Raw genomic sequence first — 15,135 nt, 5'->3', positions numbered from 1 at the left:
CTGCTTCATAGGTTAATTTTCTTCTTCTCTTCTCAAATGTTTCTTTTTCACTTACCACAGTCCTTCTTTCAGAAAGACTTGAAAAAAGCTAACTGAAATGTTCACAAACTGAATTCATGTTTCGGCTTAAAAAAATGAATGTGAATAGAAATAATCTATTCCTACCCTAAGACCATGCTTAAGGGTTTAGTCAAAAATGAAAATGATGTCAAATCTGTATTTATAAATGGAAAGAAATGATAGCCAGATGAGCTGTTGATTTATGTAGTGCTTGTCCAAATTCCAGGACCCAGCATAATAACAGTGCAACAAGCGCCAAGGGGACACTTTTGAAGCAGCAATGGAATACAATGCTATACAGAAATAAACACTTCATTTTGAAGAAATAACATGAAAATAAAAACATGCTGATTGTTCAATAACTCCATTTGAGCCAAAGCAAACTGATAGCGAGACCAGAAACAGAAACACCATTCTGATTTTTATCTATTATTTTCTTATTTTTTGTCAACAGTAGGCTACTACAGTTAAGTGTCTTGATAATCTTGTTCAGTTAAAGACCAAATAAAGGATGGAGAAACTCCATCATTATATAAAATTACACAACTGTGACATACAAAAAAAAAAGATATTCGACGATGATAAATGATTTATGTTTGTGTAATTTCACACTTGGTGTTGTAGCCAGTCACTTCAGAGGCCCAACCATTTGTATACAAGCTATTAAAAAGTCATTGTTTTTTATACCGTGTTCCCTGAAAGACGCCAGCGTATTATACGAGCACAATATGTTCATCACATCACTCAAATCTGTCTGTGCCCAGGCACAAAATGTAAACATCTGCCCATACAATCACAATCAGTTGCAGATAATGTAAACACCTGTCTGTCAAGTCACTTATACACATAAATTAAACAGTTGTCTGTCCATTAACACATGCACATACAGTATATTGTAAATGTGGGGTTAGGGGCGGTTGAGACGCATAGCTAACTTGAAAATGCCTCTTATTTCATGTGACGTATTGTCGTCAACCACGTAGTCCAACCAAGTCTTTTATTTATAACGTCTTGACAGGCAGTCATTTGTGTTGCAACATGCATGAAGTGTGACTGGGTGCCGCACGGTGTTACCGCGAGACTGTTTTGACTCAAGGTGAAGGTTTCACGTTGCTGAACATTAGGCTGGATTTCACAAGCCTTCCACATGTATCTGCTGAACTGCCTGGTATGTGAGTCACGCAGGAGCCACACCAGACTGACAAAATAATCTCTTCTGTGACTCTTGGTCCAATGACTAGTTGTCCCAAAACTGTGGTACAAGTTTAATTACTTAACTAGTAGAGTCGACCGTTGTTGTTTCGCAAAAATCCGGGTAAATTTCAAATTTGAAATGTATGGAAAAAGTAAATATATATATGTATATATATATATATATATATATATGGATGTATATGTTTTTTTTAAATCTTTTTTTTTTATCGGTTTAATGCTGATGATTTGTTTTCTTTATGAATTGAATTAACTTTAATAGCTTGGAGCACTTCCATACTTTCAAATGTTAAATGTAAAAGAACATGGCCAAAGCTACAAATGCATTTCTTCTCTAGTCATTGATGAATTTCTATGAAAGAAATGCTGCGTTTGTTTTACAGTACTGTTCATTCTTATTCTTATTGTAAAATGATAACAAGGAACTCATTGCATCGTACCCTCTCAAACTGAGCCGTACCATATCGATTTGAATCCTAATCGAATTGTGCATTGAGGTATGTATCAAATTGAATTCAATCTTTTATTGGAGAGATGCTCACGCCCATCACTAATCCACTTTAGCATCCCCAAAACTCAATTATATTCTATTAATTATCAATGATATTCTTTACGTGTAGAAAAATTAAACTATAGTATGTAAAAACAAAACTAAGAACTTAACTAGTTAGTCTATGTATAAGCTTCTGGACGTGAGTTTTGTCCTCCTGTAACTTCTAGCGAGCCATGTCATTTTGTTTTTGTTTGTTTGACTGTAAACGGCCAAAAATGCATCAGCAGCTGTGACTCTCCTGCGACGTATATGTGAAATTGTGTCTCGGAACACAAAGCCTCTTCACTCCCCCAAAAATTTAAAATGTGAGTGTGCTCCCTGACTGTGTGTTTTTCCTCTGTGTTGTTCCACCTTTTGGCTGCAGGGAGGGTGTCGCCAGCTCGCACATAAGGCTGATTTGTTTGCCACTGGCTCACTGGAATGATGTTATGCTGGGAAATGAATTTTAAAATACCCGCCCAGCCCTTCTGTAGGTTTGACTTGGCGGGACCTTGTGTGTGTGAGTGTGTGCATTTATCCACCCGCCATGCCCTTGCTACCATCATCCACCATTCCGACTATTCCCGCTTTGGGATCAACCTCAGCATTTGGGAATGAACTCCTGTGCTCACCAGGTCACACAAAGCATCTTTTTTCTCTCTTCATAAAGACATTTTTGATTGAACAAAAAATATTGAAAACTGAATGAATTTTGGTGCAAAGATGTTTTCTACCTTGAAATGATGTTCTTGTGGTTTGACAACTTGCTTGTCACTAATTTGTTACTGCACAATTGAATTTTCCTCTGAAATCGTTGAGATCCTTGAGTCACGTCATGACAGTGGCGTAAATATTGACGGTGCAGCCCAGAGACAGCGCAAGGGCCCATAACAGAAGGGGGGGAGGAAAGAAAGGAAGGAAGAAAGAGAGAGAGAGAGAGAGAACAAAAACAGGGAAATAAACAGCTAGAGTTATTTTATAAATACGATGTCGGAAATTATCATTTAATCACCTGACTTCGGCATCTGTCAGTCACGATGAGTCTCGACGTGATGCGAGCTGAAAAAAAAGTGGTAGCTAGTGTGCGTGCCATCGTCGCCATCATTCTTTGCAAATTAAAAAAATGAATAAGCAAGGCGCAAAAAAGAAAACACAAAAAAAACATGACGTTAAAGCTATTGGAAGAGATGCGATAGACGTGGTTTGAGTCCAGGCCATTAGCAAAATCTAGTGTCCCGCTCCCACCGGAGTCAAGCTGTAGCTTGCCGGCAGCTAGCTCCATCGCAGAAGCGAAACAATGATCAGTAAAAAGTGGTTGCTTCCTTCGTCCCAAGTCTTTGAGAAGACTGGATTAATTTTATTTTTGAAGGATGTGCACCGACATAATTTCTCAAAGGACTATTTTGTTAGTGAAAGCCTGTTCAGAGGTTGATTAGCAACACGTTTAAACAAAATGGATCGGTCCCAACAGTGTGACACGACTGCATTTTTTATTTAGCCTTCCTTCCTATCCTTCCTAGTAAGAGATTTGCACCTTCTACCATATTGCTGGTGTATTTTTAGTGCCTAAAGTGGGAGCCACATTTGTCGTGTGGAGGTTATTTCGTTACAAGAGGTCAGATATGATAAAGCAGACGGTGGTTGGATAATATGAAGCGGTTGCATATTGTTTTGTCAAGATACAATCCGTGGTGGTTATTTTGCCGTGACTGGCAACTCGCCACCAAGTTGACGTGACTTTGTGATGCTAAGGGGCCGCTAAGTGGTCTCGACAAGACGGCTTGCACGTTGCGACCGCGCAGTGGCCTAAATGTGCACATTTGTGTAATTCATAACCGCTTGTAAATATCTACAAAGCATTCACGGCAAATCGGAGACATCCACGGCAAAATAACGTTTGCGGAAGATTTACAGGTTACGGCGAAAATAACCATTGCCTAAACAATCACAAACTAACACTACAACACAGTCTGTGTAGTAACGTTATGCTCCTTTTTCTTACGGTAAAACGTTATGCCACTTTTCCACTTGTTAAAATAGTTCTCAAATATGTAAAAGACATGTCTGTATTTTTCTTTTCTTCTGCTCCCATGGCCAGTCGTTTCCATTCACAACATTAGCACATGACTACCATGACCGAAATCCGAGAGAGAAGGTTATGGCCTAGGCGTGACCTGGTGCAGCTATTTACATAAAAGTGACACACCCCCAAAACAGGCTGTTTTGAAAAGAGCGTTTTTTGGCTGATTTAGGGACAGCAAAAATATTAGGTCCAAAGTCAATTTTGACGAATGCATCTCACAGACATGTCTTTTACACATTTGAGAACTATTTTGGTATGTTGAAAAGTTGAATAATATGAGACCTTCAATATTGTCTGTGTGCTTAGCTTGGTTTGTCCTGCTGAAAGCTGAACCGTGTATCCATCCTGTGTTAAGGAGCACTCTCAAGAAGGTTTTCATCCCGGATGTCCCTGTACATTGCTGCATTCTCCAATCCTGACTAGTCTTCCGGTTCCATCCCCACAATATGATCCTCGCACCGCCATGCTTTGCTGTTGGCATGGTGGTAAGAGGTGTCTGCTTTCTTCCAAACATGAATCTCATCAAAAATCTTTGTCTCATCAGACCAGAAAATGTTCTTTATGACAAATGCTGTGAATACTTCTCAACATTTAATTTCTTAGTTTGAATTTTTTGTTAAATTGCAAGTATGGCGTGTTGTGTGAATAATTTGTAGGAAGAATTAGTGATATGGGTCAAATATTCTTATTCAGATTCATTTGCAGTTATTCCATTCATCTTTAGGACGTGTCAACGTCTAATTGCTTTGCAGTCGTTGACAAGAACCACTATAAAATCCCAAATGCGCAAAGACTATTTTTGTTTTTGAAAGGTAGCAGACACAGATATTGAAACCATCCTCATCTCCCACAGTGGGCCATCTTATCCTCAGTAATACGAGTGTGGTCGTTTATTTCAGGGGCTGAGTGAGTGCAAGCTTTAAGCCAGCTACTCTATATTCTTGTTGAGCCGTGTGAATTTACAGAAATCGGAATGCCATGACCTCCTTTCGGGCCAAAGCAAAAACACTTTTAATAAACAATGTTCAGTTATACAGCAGCCAGTGGCAGCTGTTGGAACTGTTTCGAGGCAGAAATGTTTGTGTCGACCGATTTATGTGGCCAACAATTTTTACACACTAGTTGCTAAGAAGTAGCTGTCAGCTTCATTTTTGTTTTTTTGACAAATTTTAGAAATTAGGGCGCCTTTGCAACCGAATTGGTTGCACTCTAGATCCCTGAGGGTATTCCCCGGGAGGCGGTCAACAATAGGGTGTTGTTGGTGCTCAGTGTGATTAGTGAAAACAACCAACCAATTTATTATTTTAAGAGCTATGGAATTTTCATGCAGCAACTTATTTGTGTACTTTTGTCCACTCCCAATTTGAAATAATGTGCTGTTTAGGAATAAAGGGATGGAAATTAAAGTTTTTCTTTTAATTCAATCCAATTTGTTATTAATTATTTTTAAAATGAGTTAAATATTTTTACTATATATTTTTTTAAATACAGTTTTAAATCTACATGACTCCTCTTAATGTAGGAAAGAAGTTAATCATCTGATATTGGTCCTAAAATCATTTTTATATTCATTAAAAGTTTTTTTCCCCTCATAAATACATGACACTATTCTTGTAACATTATGACTTTTACTCACATGCGTAATATTTTGTTTCTTTGGTAAGTTCAAACTCTACTGCATGGTAGCTATTGTTGATGTCATTCCTCATTTCTGCTCCAAGTGCAATTCTCCTTCTCCCTGTCATCATGATGACCAGTGTTTTGTCCCAGAGGGGTGTGGCTGGACTGAGTCACGGGTTCTGTCGACAGGCTGAGACTGTTTGTGGACAGTAGACCCAGATGATAATGCAAAGTAATTAGATAGTGAGGGAGGAAATAAACATGCAATGTCAGTTACAAAATGAACCACAAAGTTACACATAATCTTTTGTAAGGCTTATTACATGATGCGGTGATGTTGCTACTTCTGAGGAAGATATGCCCTACAAAGAGCAGATGCTGAAGCAGATATGAGTCAGCAACATCAATGTAAAAAAAAAAAAAAAAAAGCCCCATTGCTGGATATCTTAAAAAGATTATCCTGACTGATTATTTTGTGGTTTGTGGGGTGTATTAAGAGTGATTCTTAGTTGTTCCTAGTTGTGCTAGTGAGAAAAAAAAATTAGTCGGGTATGGCTGCAGTCCGGAGACCTTGGCGTTCATGCGGACCTCGATCAGCGAAAGCTTGATGAACCGAAGCTATCTTTATTTGTCAAAATAAGAATTTAGAGGGCCAATGAAAAAGAATATGAAGTCACAAGTAAGTTAAGTTTTTATGCAAAAGCCTATCTAGTAGTAGTAGACTTTACATAATATTATTATCTAACGTTAGTGTGTCATGTTAGCAGCTAACCTAACCCTAAACCCAACCTTTAAAACCATATAAACATTTAGGTACTACTTCCGCTACACTTTAGATATTATGAGTTAACGTTAGTGTCATGTTAGCAGCTAACCCTAAACCCAACCCTTAAAACCATATCAACATTTAAGTACTACTTCCGCTACACTTTAGATAACATTATGAGCTAACGTTAGCGTGTCATGTTAGCAGCTAATCCTAACCCTACCTTTAAAATCATATAAACATCTAAATACTACTTCCGCTAGACTTTTGATGATATTACGAGCTAACATTAGCGTGTCATGTTAGCAGCTAACCCTAAACCTAACCCTTAAAACCATAGGCCTATAAACATTTCAGTACTGCTTCCGCTACACTTAAGATAATATTATGAGCTAACGTTAGCTTGTCATCTTAGCAGCTAGCCCTAAACCCAACCTTTAAAACCATATAAACATCTAATTACTACTTCCGCTATAATATTATGAGCTAACATTAGCGTGTCATATTAGCAGCTAACCCTAAACCCAACCCTTAAAACCACTCATCAAGTCGAGGCATCGACATACGCATGAGTGTTAAGCTTAATTTTATTTTGAAATGAATCCGCTGTCAAGGTCTGCATGAGCGTTGAGGTCTCCAGGCTGCAACCATACACTCAAAACACAAGGGCTACTTACTTTATTCAGTATTTTATGTAAAGTAACGTGAAGGTCTTATCTAAGAAAAACAAATGGCTCATAAATTCACGCCATGTGTCAACACTTGCACATCACCCATCCATCCTGATACCGTAGACCCACCCGATACATACATGTATATACATTAACCTCAAGGTCACTAGCGGGCTAAATAAAGTTGGGCCTAAATGTGTCAAGAGGTCAAAGGGGTCAAAGGAAATGTGTAACGCTAAACCAGGGCCCATGGCAGCCTGGAGAGCAGCCACCACCATCAGCCTGTTGACTGGGATCGTTTGGTTGCATTTTTGACAGTGAGCACCAAATGTTTGAGCTTGCTGAGCTCTTTTCTCAACAGGTGACAGACCTGCACAATTTAACAACAGCATGAGGAATGTGATTGGCCCCATTCATCCTCTTATTTACTGCGCTTTGTAAGTTGTTAATCGTGATAACTGTAGTGGTCAGTAAAAAACAAAAACAAAATCTTCTTTCTCTCTTTCTCATTCATCTAGAACCCGTTGTTGGTGCTTTAGTCGTCCATGCTGACCGTGGATCACGTGACCTCAAAGTGACACCATTCTGTGAAGCAATCATCTGGCTTTGTGGTCTGCAGCCTCCTGGAAGAAGAGGGAGGGTCTTTGAAAAGAAGCAGTTGAGTCGAGGAGAGCTCAATTGTCATACACTTTCATTTACCTTATACTGCAGAGCAGGATGAGATCCGGTTCCTCTGTGAACCTGAAGCTGTGTTTGACTTAGTGGGTCGGCCACAAAGTCCTAGCAGTAGCATGGCCTCTCCTCCTCGTTCATATGCTCCATCACCAACTCCCGCGTCTCATGCTCATTTACCTGATATGTCGCTTGGTCCTTCTCTTTCAAAGGAAACTGCCACTAAACCGTATCGTGTAACTCAACAGACCTCATTCTTACCATCTTTTTCACAACCTGCCGCCTTCTCGCTTGAGACCAGAATATGTCCGGCCAAGCACGGAATTGCGGTGTCTGTCTGCCTTGTGGATACTAGCACCGCTTCCTCATCCAGGCTTGCCAGAAACAAAGATACAGAGACAGATCCAAAGCCCATTGGCTGGGTGTCCCCTAATACATGGGACAGCCGTTTTAATGGGACGGAAGTCAATACAACGATGGATGTTTGCAACCCTGCACCTTTAGTTGAAGATAAGGGTGAGGTTGAAAATACAAAGCAAGAAAGTCAGTTGTCAGAAAAGCTAGCCCTCGAGGATGACTACATTGATATTCTCCAGGCAACTATGCTTTTTGGATGCACTCCACTCGCAACAAAGGAAGAGAAATCCGAGTTACAAATGCAACCAAGAGCACAAACTGAGTCATATATGCAAAGCCAACCAAAGCCACGTACAGAACAGTTACTCATTCATTTCCCTCAGAAAACACAAGCACACCGTTATGGTACAAACAAAGCTGTTCTGTTACAACACGCAAACATGGCCGCTGAATCTTCATCTGCTCTCGACCATCCCCAATCCCATCAACCTTACCCTCTTACCTCTGAACCTTTTCAGTGTGCACGTGTCCAGTTCTCTGAAAAACCCTGTACCCCATGCATGGCCAGGAGACACGGGAAAATGGCTTCCCAAACTCAGGAGTTGAGATGTCGTCATCGGGAATCTTATAGGGCCGCTCTCCGAAATCCTGTCACTGTTCAGCATGAGAAGGCCAGAGCGAGGATGTTGGGTGTTGTGAAGGAGGATGGGGAAATCTCACATTGCCATGGCAGGAGACCAGCAGAGACTGTGAAAGGTGCACCTCAATGTCATGACCAAAATATTTGCTATGAATCTGGGACGCAAAACCAACACCTTTCCATTGCCTGTGGTACCATCTGTGAGGAATCGGGAGAGAAAAACACGGCTCCATTTTGGAGACCAGGAGATACGAACCCTGTTCTCTGTATACCTGACAATCACGGACAATACAACGAAAGGCCAGAACTAACTTGCAGGACCACTGTGCCTTTTCAAGAACATTATGACAAATCCTTCATCGGTTTACAAAATGCGAGTGAAACAAACAACGGAGCTTTGGAGAGCACCAGTGACCCTCCAAAGGCATGTGTGAGCTCCACCAATCACAACAGCTTGCCATCTTGTTCCGAACATCCCAAACCTTGTGAAGGAGCATTAAGTACACCCAAACCCACTGGGCTGAGTGCAACTGTGTCTACGCCTGTTTCACAACAGAAGAACAAACGGCAATCAGATGGAAGATGTTCCTCCCTTTCCACCGCAGTGGTAGACACCTCAGAGAAATGCCACTTGGTCCTCGTTGATGGTGCAAATGTCAGAAAAGGCCAAAATGATGACACCGGTGCAGATGTGCCTCAGCTTCATGTGGTCAAATGTAAAAAAAGCACAGCCTTTCAATTAATTTCACCCAAGATCAACAAAATCAAGATGGCCATTCCAGGTAAACACTCACCAACTTATTTGATATTGAACATATATATATATGTATATATGGAGAGAGAGAGAGAGATCTTCACCCAATGTTTCAATTCCAGCAAAAGAAATTCAGCGCAACCTTCCGCCATCCTCCGCTAATCCCAGTCACAGACCGGACCACCTACCTCTGGGATCTCCAGACCCCAGAGCTCACTCTCTGTATCAAGGAGTAGCAGCGCTTACAGGTAGGTCCTTATAGTCCTCAAATCCTCTGTCCATAAATAGTTCTTCCACTGGACATATTGTACAAGTGGCTATGTAGTCAGGCTAAATGCGGTAAGGTAGTGTGGGCCATTTATTTTCACCTTAAGATGCTTGAAAATGGAGATCATTCCGACTTAGTTGGGGTTACATTTTAGATGCACTCCTATCCTAACCCTTTGCTTCATTGACTCCCGCAGGAGGCAGAGACAGGGCAGGTAGGGCGATCACTGAGCTTTATGGGGACCACCCAGGATGGAGCGCTAATGTGACCAGCCAGGAGCTCTTGGAGATGTTGCTCTACTTCCACTCTATCGTCAGGTGAGGCCTAACAGAGCTTGCAGAAAATCACTAAATTCACTGGAAATATGTTGATATTTGTGTAATGGTATACGGTATGCATATACACGTGCTTGAGAATTGGGTACAAGCAGGCCTGTCCTGGCACCTCAGGATATCATAGCTAAATGATAGCATAAGCTAACAATAATAAGGAAAGGACTTGCAATGTACATTGTGATGTATGTTTTAAGGAGAGAAATCAGAGAATCTGGGATGACCCTAATCTTTGATGCCAGGAAATCAAATCCTCTTCCACAGCTGTACAAAGCCTTGATGACACTGCAGGTAAGAAACACACAAACATCTGAAATGGAAAGTTGATTATTAACTTCAATGAAAAGAAGACATTACATGTTTATTGCCCGGAAGGAGTGAGTCTCTTTTCTATGAGCAAATTAGAAATTAGAAATCATCTTAAAGCACTTTCTAATTAGACCACCATGCTGGGATTTTGGATTTTAGGATTTCTCTGATATGCTATGATGTTAGAATCCCACATAATTTATTTAACATTTTGGGCCCTATTTTTGTAGAATTTGGCACATCTTCATTTTCGTGCTGATCCAAGTTTAGTTAAGTGTGTTTGAGAATTGTGTGCCTCGCTGTTCAGGTGGTGTTTTCTATTACCCCCCCCGGCATATCTACGATTTGGTGAACCAAAAGTAATTTGTGTGTGGACTGGGTAGGGAATGTGAGGTTTATGGTTTTCACATACAGATGCACGATCTTGTGCACCCACCAATCCCTTGCACCGTGAGTCACCGTGAATTTCTGCTCACGCAATGTCAAGGAATGTGTGTCATTGGGGAGCCTCTTCAATTGGCCAGGAGATGGCTGCATTCCATTGCACAATAGCGCAAATGCCAGGGAATGCCCCTTTTTTGCCATTATTGTTCAACTTGTTCTGGACACAAAAATAGGGCCCCTGTCTTGGCGATAGTATGTAGAATTCAGCATTTTTAGTCTTAAGCATTTTTTTTTTACATGCATAACATATGACAGGTGAATATGCAGATGTCACAAAACATCAAATGTGAAATTTGATTTTTTTTTTTTTACTAACAATTGAATAGTTTAACTTGTAAAAAAAATATTTATTGTGTTCAGGAGCAATCTCCCCAGGCAGTGAACAGTTTGTTGCTTCTAGTGGATAAAGAAAGCGGCACCCGACCTGAGAAATGCCCCACCATGCAGGTTAGTCAAGGTTTCATCATTAATAGTGAATTGTAAAAAAAAATATGTAGCCCTTTATTGAGAGCAAGACACCAGCAAAACCAGCACGAAAACACACCAAAATCAGCATTATGCTGGAGAGTATCTACGATATGCTTTTTTCCCCCTCGGAGAGTAGGCAATGTGAAGTGAACAGATTTCAACAAAGCTTTGCTGAAGGGTTGGTGCATGGAAAAAAAGAAGAACCCATTAAATATTGGGCTGGATATTAATTAATTAAATAAATAAATGCTGTTAATGTGAATACTTCTTGATTTGACTTTTTGGGACCACACAGACAGAAGTGGTGACATCGATGAAAGCCTTGACGAAAATAATGGAGGAGAGTCAACGGACTTTCCGTCTGGATGGAACACTGCCTCACAAACACTGTGACTGGATGGAACTTCATCAGGTGAGTAGGCAGGTACTCCAAAGACCAAAGTCCTCATGTCTCGAATCATGTGATGCAGTGACCACATCTTTGTCTTCTCTAGAAACTTTTTCCATTTGCATTGGATCTCCATGACGCATCTAGTCTGCTGCTGAGGGCAATCAGTAATTTAAAAGCTCCTCGGAGGACAAATTCTGTACAGGTACTGCATTGCCCATGTTTTGCTCCAGTCAAATAATGACAAACATTTAAATTAATTAATTCATCAACCAATCAGGAGTTACACTCTCAGTCCCACATCTCTCATCAGTGATCTCACAAATGTCCGGGATGGATGACTGAAAATTCCCACACATCCAAAATCTTGTAATAACTCATCCAAAGCATTGGAAGCTATTACTACTTTCTGTTGGTAAAATGGCCGCCGGGTTTCTCAATTCATTTGCCCATAAATTGTATCATACGTGGTCAGTGGTCAACAAGTATTGTGAGTTTTGGAATCCTGTTCTCTCCTGATGCGGCCTCATGACGCTATTGTACTTTGTTGTCCAGACTGTGCAGCAGTGTATGAAGGACCAGAGGACTCTGATGCGTGACGTACTGGAGGACACGCGATTGGTCGGCCTCCAGAGGGAGGGCGGGGCCATCCTGATGAGACTGAGGAAGGAAAGTGACCTCAGATATCCTCACTGTGAGGATCTCAGGTGGGCACAACATGTATTTTGTGCCTTTCATATTTGCCTTATTTTCATTTCAACTGGCTTGGTCCTACCTGCAGTGATGCTGTGGACTCACTGACCAGCCTGTATAACCATGTGGAGGAGCAAGTCCATATCCTTGTACAGAGCTCCAACAAGTCTCTGGAACATTTGGAGTATCTGCTGCAAGTCCGAGAGATGGAGGGACACTTCAAACAAGTGTGTTGTACTGAAATGAACATTTTAATTGATCAGTCATTTTACTCTAATGATGCTTGTACTCACATATCTTTGTCTTTGTACAGCTGCAGCAGTGGTTTTATGTAAAGGGAGAGCGCCATCTTCAGGAGGCTGAATCGGCGGAGGACTCCGGAGACCAACTGGAACAGATCCTCAACAGCTTCACTGCTTTTCTGATAGAGGCAAATGTGAGTCTTGTAATAGTCTGCTTGTGACCGTTTTTGACTTTTACTAGTCTGACCTTTCAGTGCTCAGCCCTCTAATGAAATCTGATAACTGCATGAGCTTTGTGAATAGGGTTCGAGTTGCCAGTAATCTCTGCAGTTTAGCACTGGCCATTGTTTGGTGAACTACGATACATCATGATCTCTAAACCTCTCCGTCTCCTCCCAGGATCGTAGACACCATGCCGTGGCATTAGCGCAAGAGGGCGAGCACCTCCAGCAGGCGGGGATGTCTTACCCAGAGACGCAGGTGTTCGGCAGCCAGATCCGTGCATTCAAGTCGGACCTGGACGACTTCCTGTGTAGAGCGGAGGCATGTGGCCGGGAGCTGCAGATTATGGTCAATGTGTGTGATTTTTGTGAGCAGGTAAGTGTGAATTCACTATCATTGTGCAATCTGTATTTCAAAACTGGTGATTAGGCGAAATGTTTTTTTTTTTAATCTGTCAGTACAGTATACTTAAAGGTACTGAATACAGAAAATTTAATTTTGAATCACTACTGCCACCTGTGGCAGAAAAATGAAAATGCATTTTCCCTGCATCACAAACACAACACCACATCTGCAGACAGAGGGTGGGAAATTCTAACCAGAATCCTAACTAAAATCTATTAGCCAGAGGCTTGCGGTTCCCATTATGAACAGCTAGGAGTTAATCTACTAATTAGAAAATGTGTCAGTCATAAATGGTCAAATAAAACAGTTATTGTAAAGATATTTTTGTGCAAATTGTTACAAAACGCAGCTTTTACTTTATAGCAATGACTCGGTCCATTTCACAGCCTCTGATAATAGTTAATAGGCATGTAAATGCAAAAAGTACAGATTTAAAATTTTAGAAAGTCTAATATTTATTTCTTCGTTTTCTACAGGCTACATCACTGGCTGTTGAATGTATTGATTATCTGAACCAGAATCAATCCAGGATCCTTACAACCCAAGACTGTAGTCTAAGGACAGCACCTGTCAATCAAACCCATCAAAACAAAAACCCTGAACCGCGCGGCAGCCAGTGTGACATCCACACTGCGTTCATCTCCATTCCGGCCAGCAACACCACCGTATTACCCTCAGATAACAACAACTCTATCCTCCAGCTCTTCCAGGACAAGTTCCTTCAGTTCAGCCTAGACAAATTTCAAGAGGTGAGGGCCCAGGCCAGTGCCCTGAGGGGCTCCAGGGGGATGAGGGTGTGGAACGCGGCATGGCTGCGGTGCCAGGAAGCCCGGCATTTGCTTCAGGAGAGGCTGCAGGATACCACTAAGGAGGTCTTGGACAGTCGGCCACATTGTAGCAGGTGTTGCGGGCGTCGTTATGTGGATGTGGCCAGCACTCAGACAACGCCACCTTCTAGTCTGATGGTGCAGTCAACGCCAGGGCCGCGGCACCCCGAGTGGGAGAACATTGTGTCCAAGGCAGGGGATTTAAAGAAAAGAAGACCAATCCTGGGCAAGAACAACACAACTGAAGTTGAATGTGAAATGACCAACAAACCTCAAGATCAAAGTAAAAATGACAGCTGCCAGGTGGCAAAGGTCACAGCAAAGTCATCTCACAGGTCGGCATTCACTTGATTAGAGGAAATATATGATAAATTATATATAAAAATGATGACAAAAGAAACATACTTCAGCAGTCTGTCTTAAAGTTCTGAGGTTTAGGGTTTGCATCTCTGCACTGGACTTCCTGTGTGGCGCTAACTTATTTTTCCTGTGCTTTTTTCTCGATTTCTCGGCCTCCTCCTCCCATATTGAATTTTTTTTTACACTAGTTTCATTTCATGTACACTAGAACCTACTTTACTAGAATCATGGTTTAAATCAGTGGTTCTCAACCCTGGTCCTTAAGTACCCCTATCCAGCCTGTTTTCCATATCTCTCTCAGCTGACACAGCTGAGGATCGTTATCAGGCTTCATGCAGAGCTTGCTGATTAGCTGGTCGTTTGAAACACCTGTGTTGACTGAAGGAGACATGGAAAAAAAGCTGGATAGGGGTACTCGAGGACCGCGGTTGAAAACTACTGGTTTAAATGATTTAATTTGCACACACAGACCGTGCCGCCATACTATTTGAAAGGGGAAGTCAACCTTAAACATTTCTTGACAATATCTCTAGTATAAACATGACTTTCTGATTAATAATTCATTTTTGTCTTTTTTTTTCATTTTATTTTATTTCACATTTTTATGTTTATGGAATGAAATTGAATGTAGACATCCCCAAAACGTTTTTTAAAAAATGGACATGAGTTTTTCATAGCAATGATGAGTTAGGCAGCATAATTCAGCTGTTTTTATTCATGGTCATGGTCAGGGGCAGCCATTTTGCCACCTGCTGTCAAATGAAGATAACATCATAGTTGCTCAGGGATCAGGCAACAACCAATCACAGT

The 15,135-nt window shown here is 41.2% G+C and overlaps 1 protein-coding gene across 4 annotated transcripts in view; it reads left to right on the top strand.

Moving 5' to 3' along the window:
• Nucleotides 1–15,135, top strand: part of LOC147179364 (puratrophin-1-like) — a 58,434-nt gene that overhangs the window by 34,378 nt on the left and 8,921 nt on the right. For 3 of the 4 annotated variants that reach the window (XM_086067897.1, XM_086067896.1, XM_086067899.1), the window contains exons 2-13: nucleotides 7,463–9,395; nucleotides 9,490–9,615; nucleotides 9,832–9,952; nucleotides 10,165–10,258; nucleotides 11,081–11,167; nucleotides 11,484–11,600; nucleotides 11,683–11,781; nucleotides 12,132–12,283; nucleotides 12,358–12,496; nucleotides 12,583–12,705; nucleotides 12,911–13,108; nucleotides 13,615–14,300. In XM_086067897.1, the coding sequence (XP_085924023.1) occupies nucleotides 7,736–9,395; nucleotides 9,490–9,615; nucleotides 9,832–9,952; nucleotides 10,165–10,258; nucleotides 11,081–11,167; nucleotides 11,484–11,600; nucleotides 11,683–11,781; nucleotides 12,132–12,283; nucleotides 12,358–12,496; nucleotides 12,583–12,705; nucleotides 12,911–13,108; nucleotides 13,615–14,300 (3,602 nt within the window). In that variant the 5' untranslated portion in view covers nucleotides 7,463–7,735. Of the gene's footprint in view, nucleotides 1–7,343; nucleotides 7,382–7,462; nucleotides 9,396–9,489; nucleotides 9,616–9,831; nucleotides 9,953–10,164; nucleotides 10,259–11,080; nucleotides 11,168–11,483; nucleotides 11,601–11,682; nucleotides 11,782–12,131; nucleotides 12,284–12,357; nucleotides 12,497–12,582; nucleotides 12,706–12,910; nucleotides 13,109–13,614; nucleotides 14,301–15,135 lie in introns of those variants that run through there. The other variant, XM_086067898.1, reaches the window with a different exon arrangement.

This window comes from Leptonotus elevatus, chromosome 2 (genome assembly GCF_054856555.1).
Source record: "Leptonotus elevatus isolate MCC_2025b chromosome 2, RoL_Lele_1.0, whole genome shotgun sequence".
Taxonomy (NCBI): Eukaryota; Metazoa; Chordata; class Actinopteri; order Syngnathiformes; family Syngnathidae; genus Leptonotus; species Leptonotus elevatus.
The sequence above is the reverse complement of the archived record's forward strand: the minus strand, read 5'-3'. Positions and strand labels throughout refer to the sequence as shown.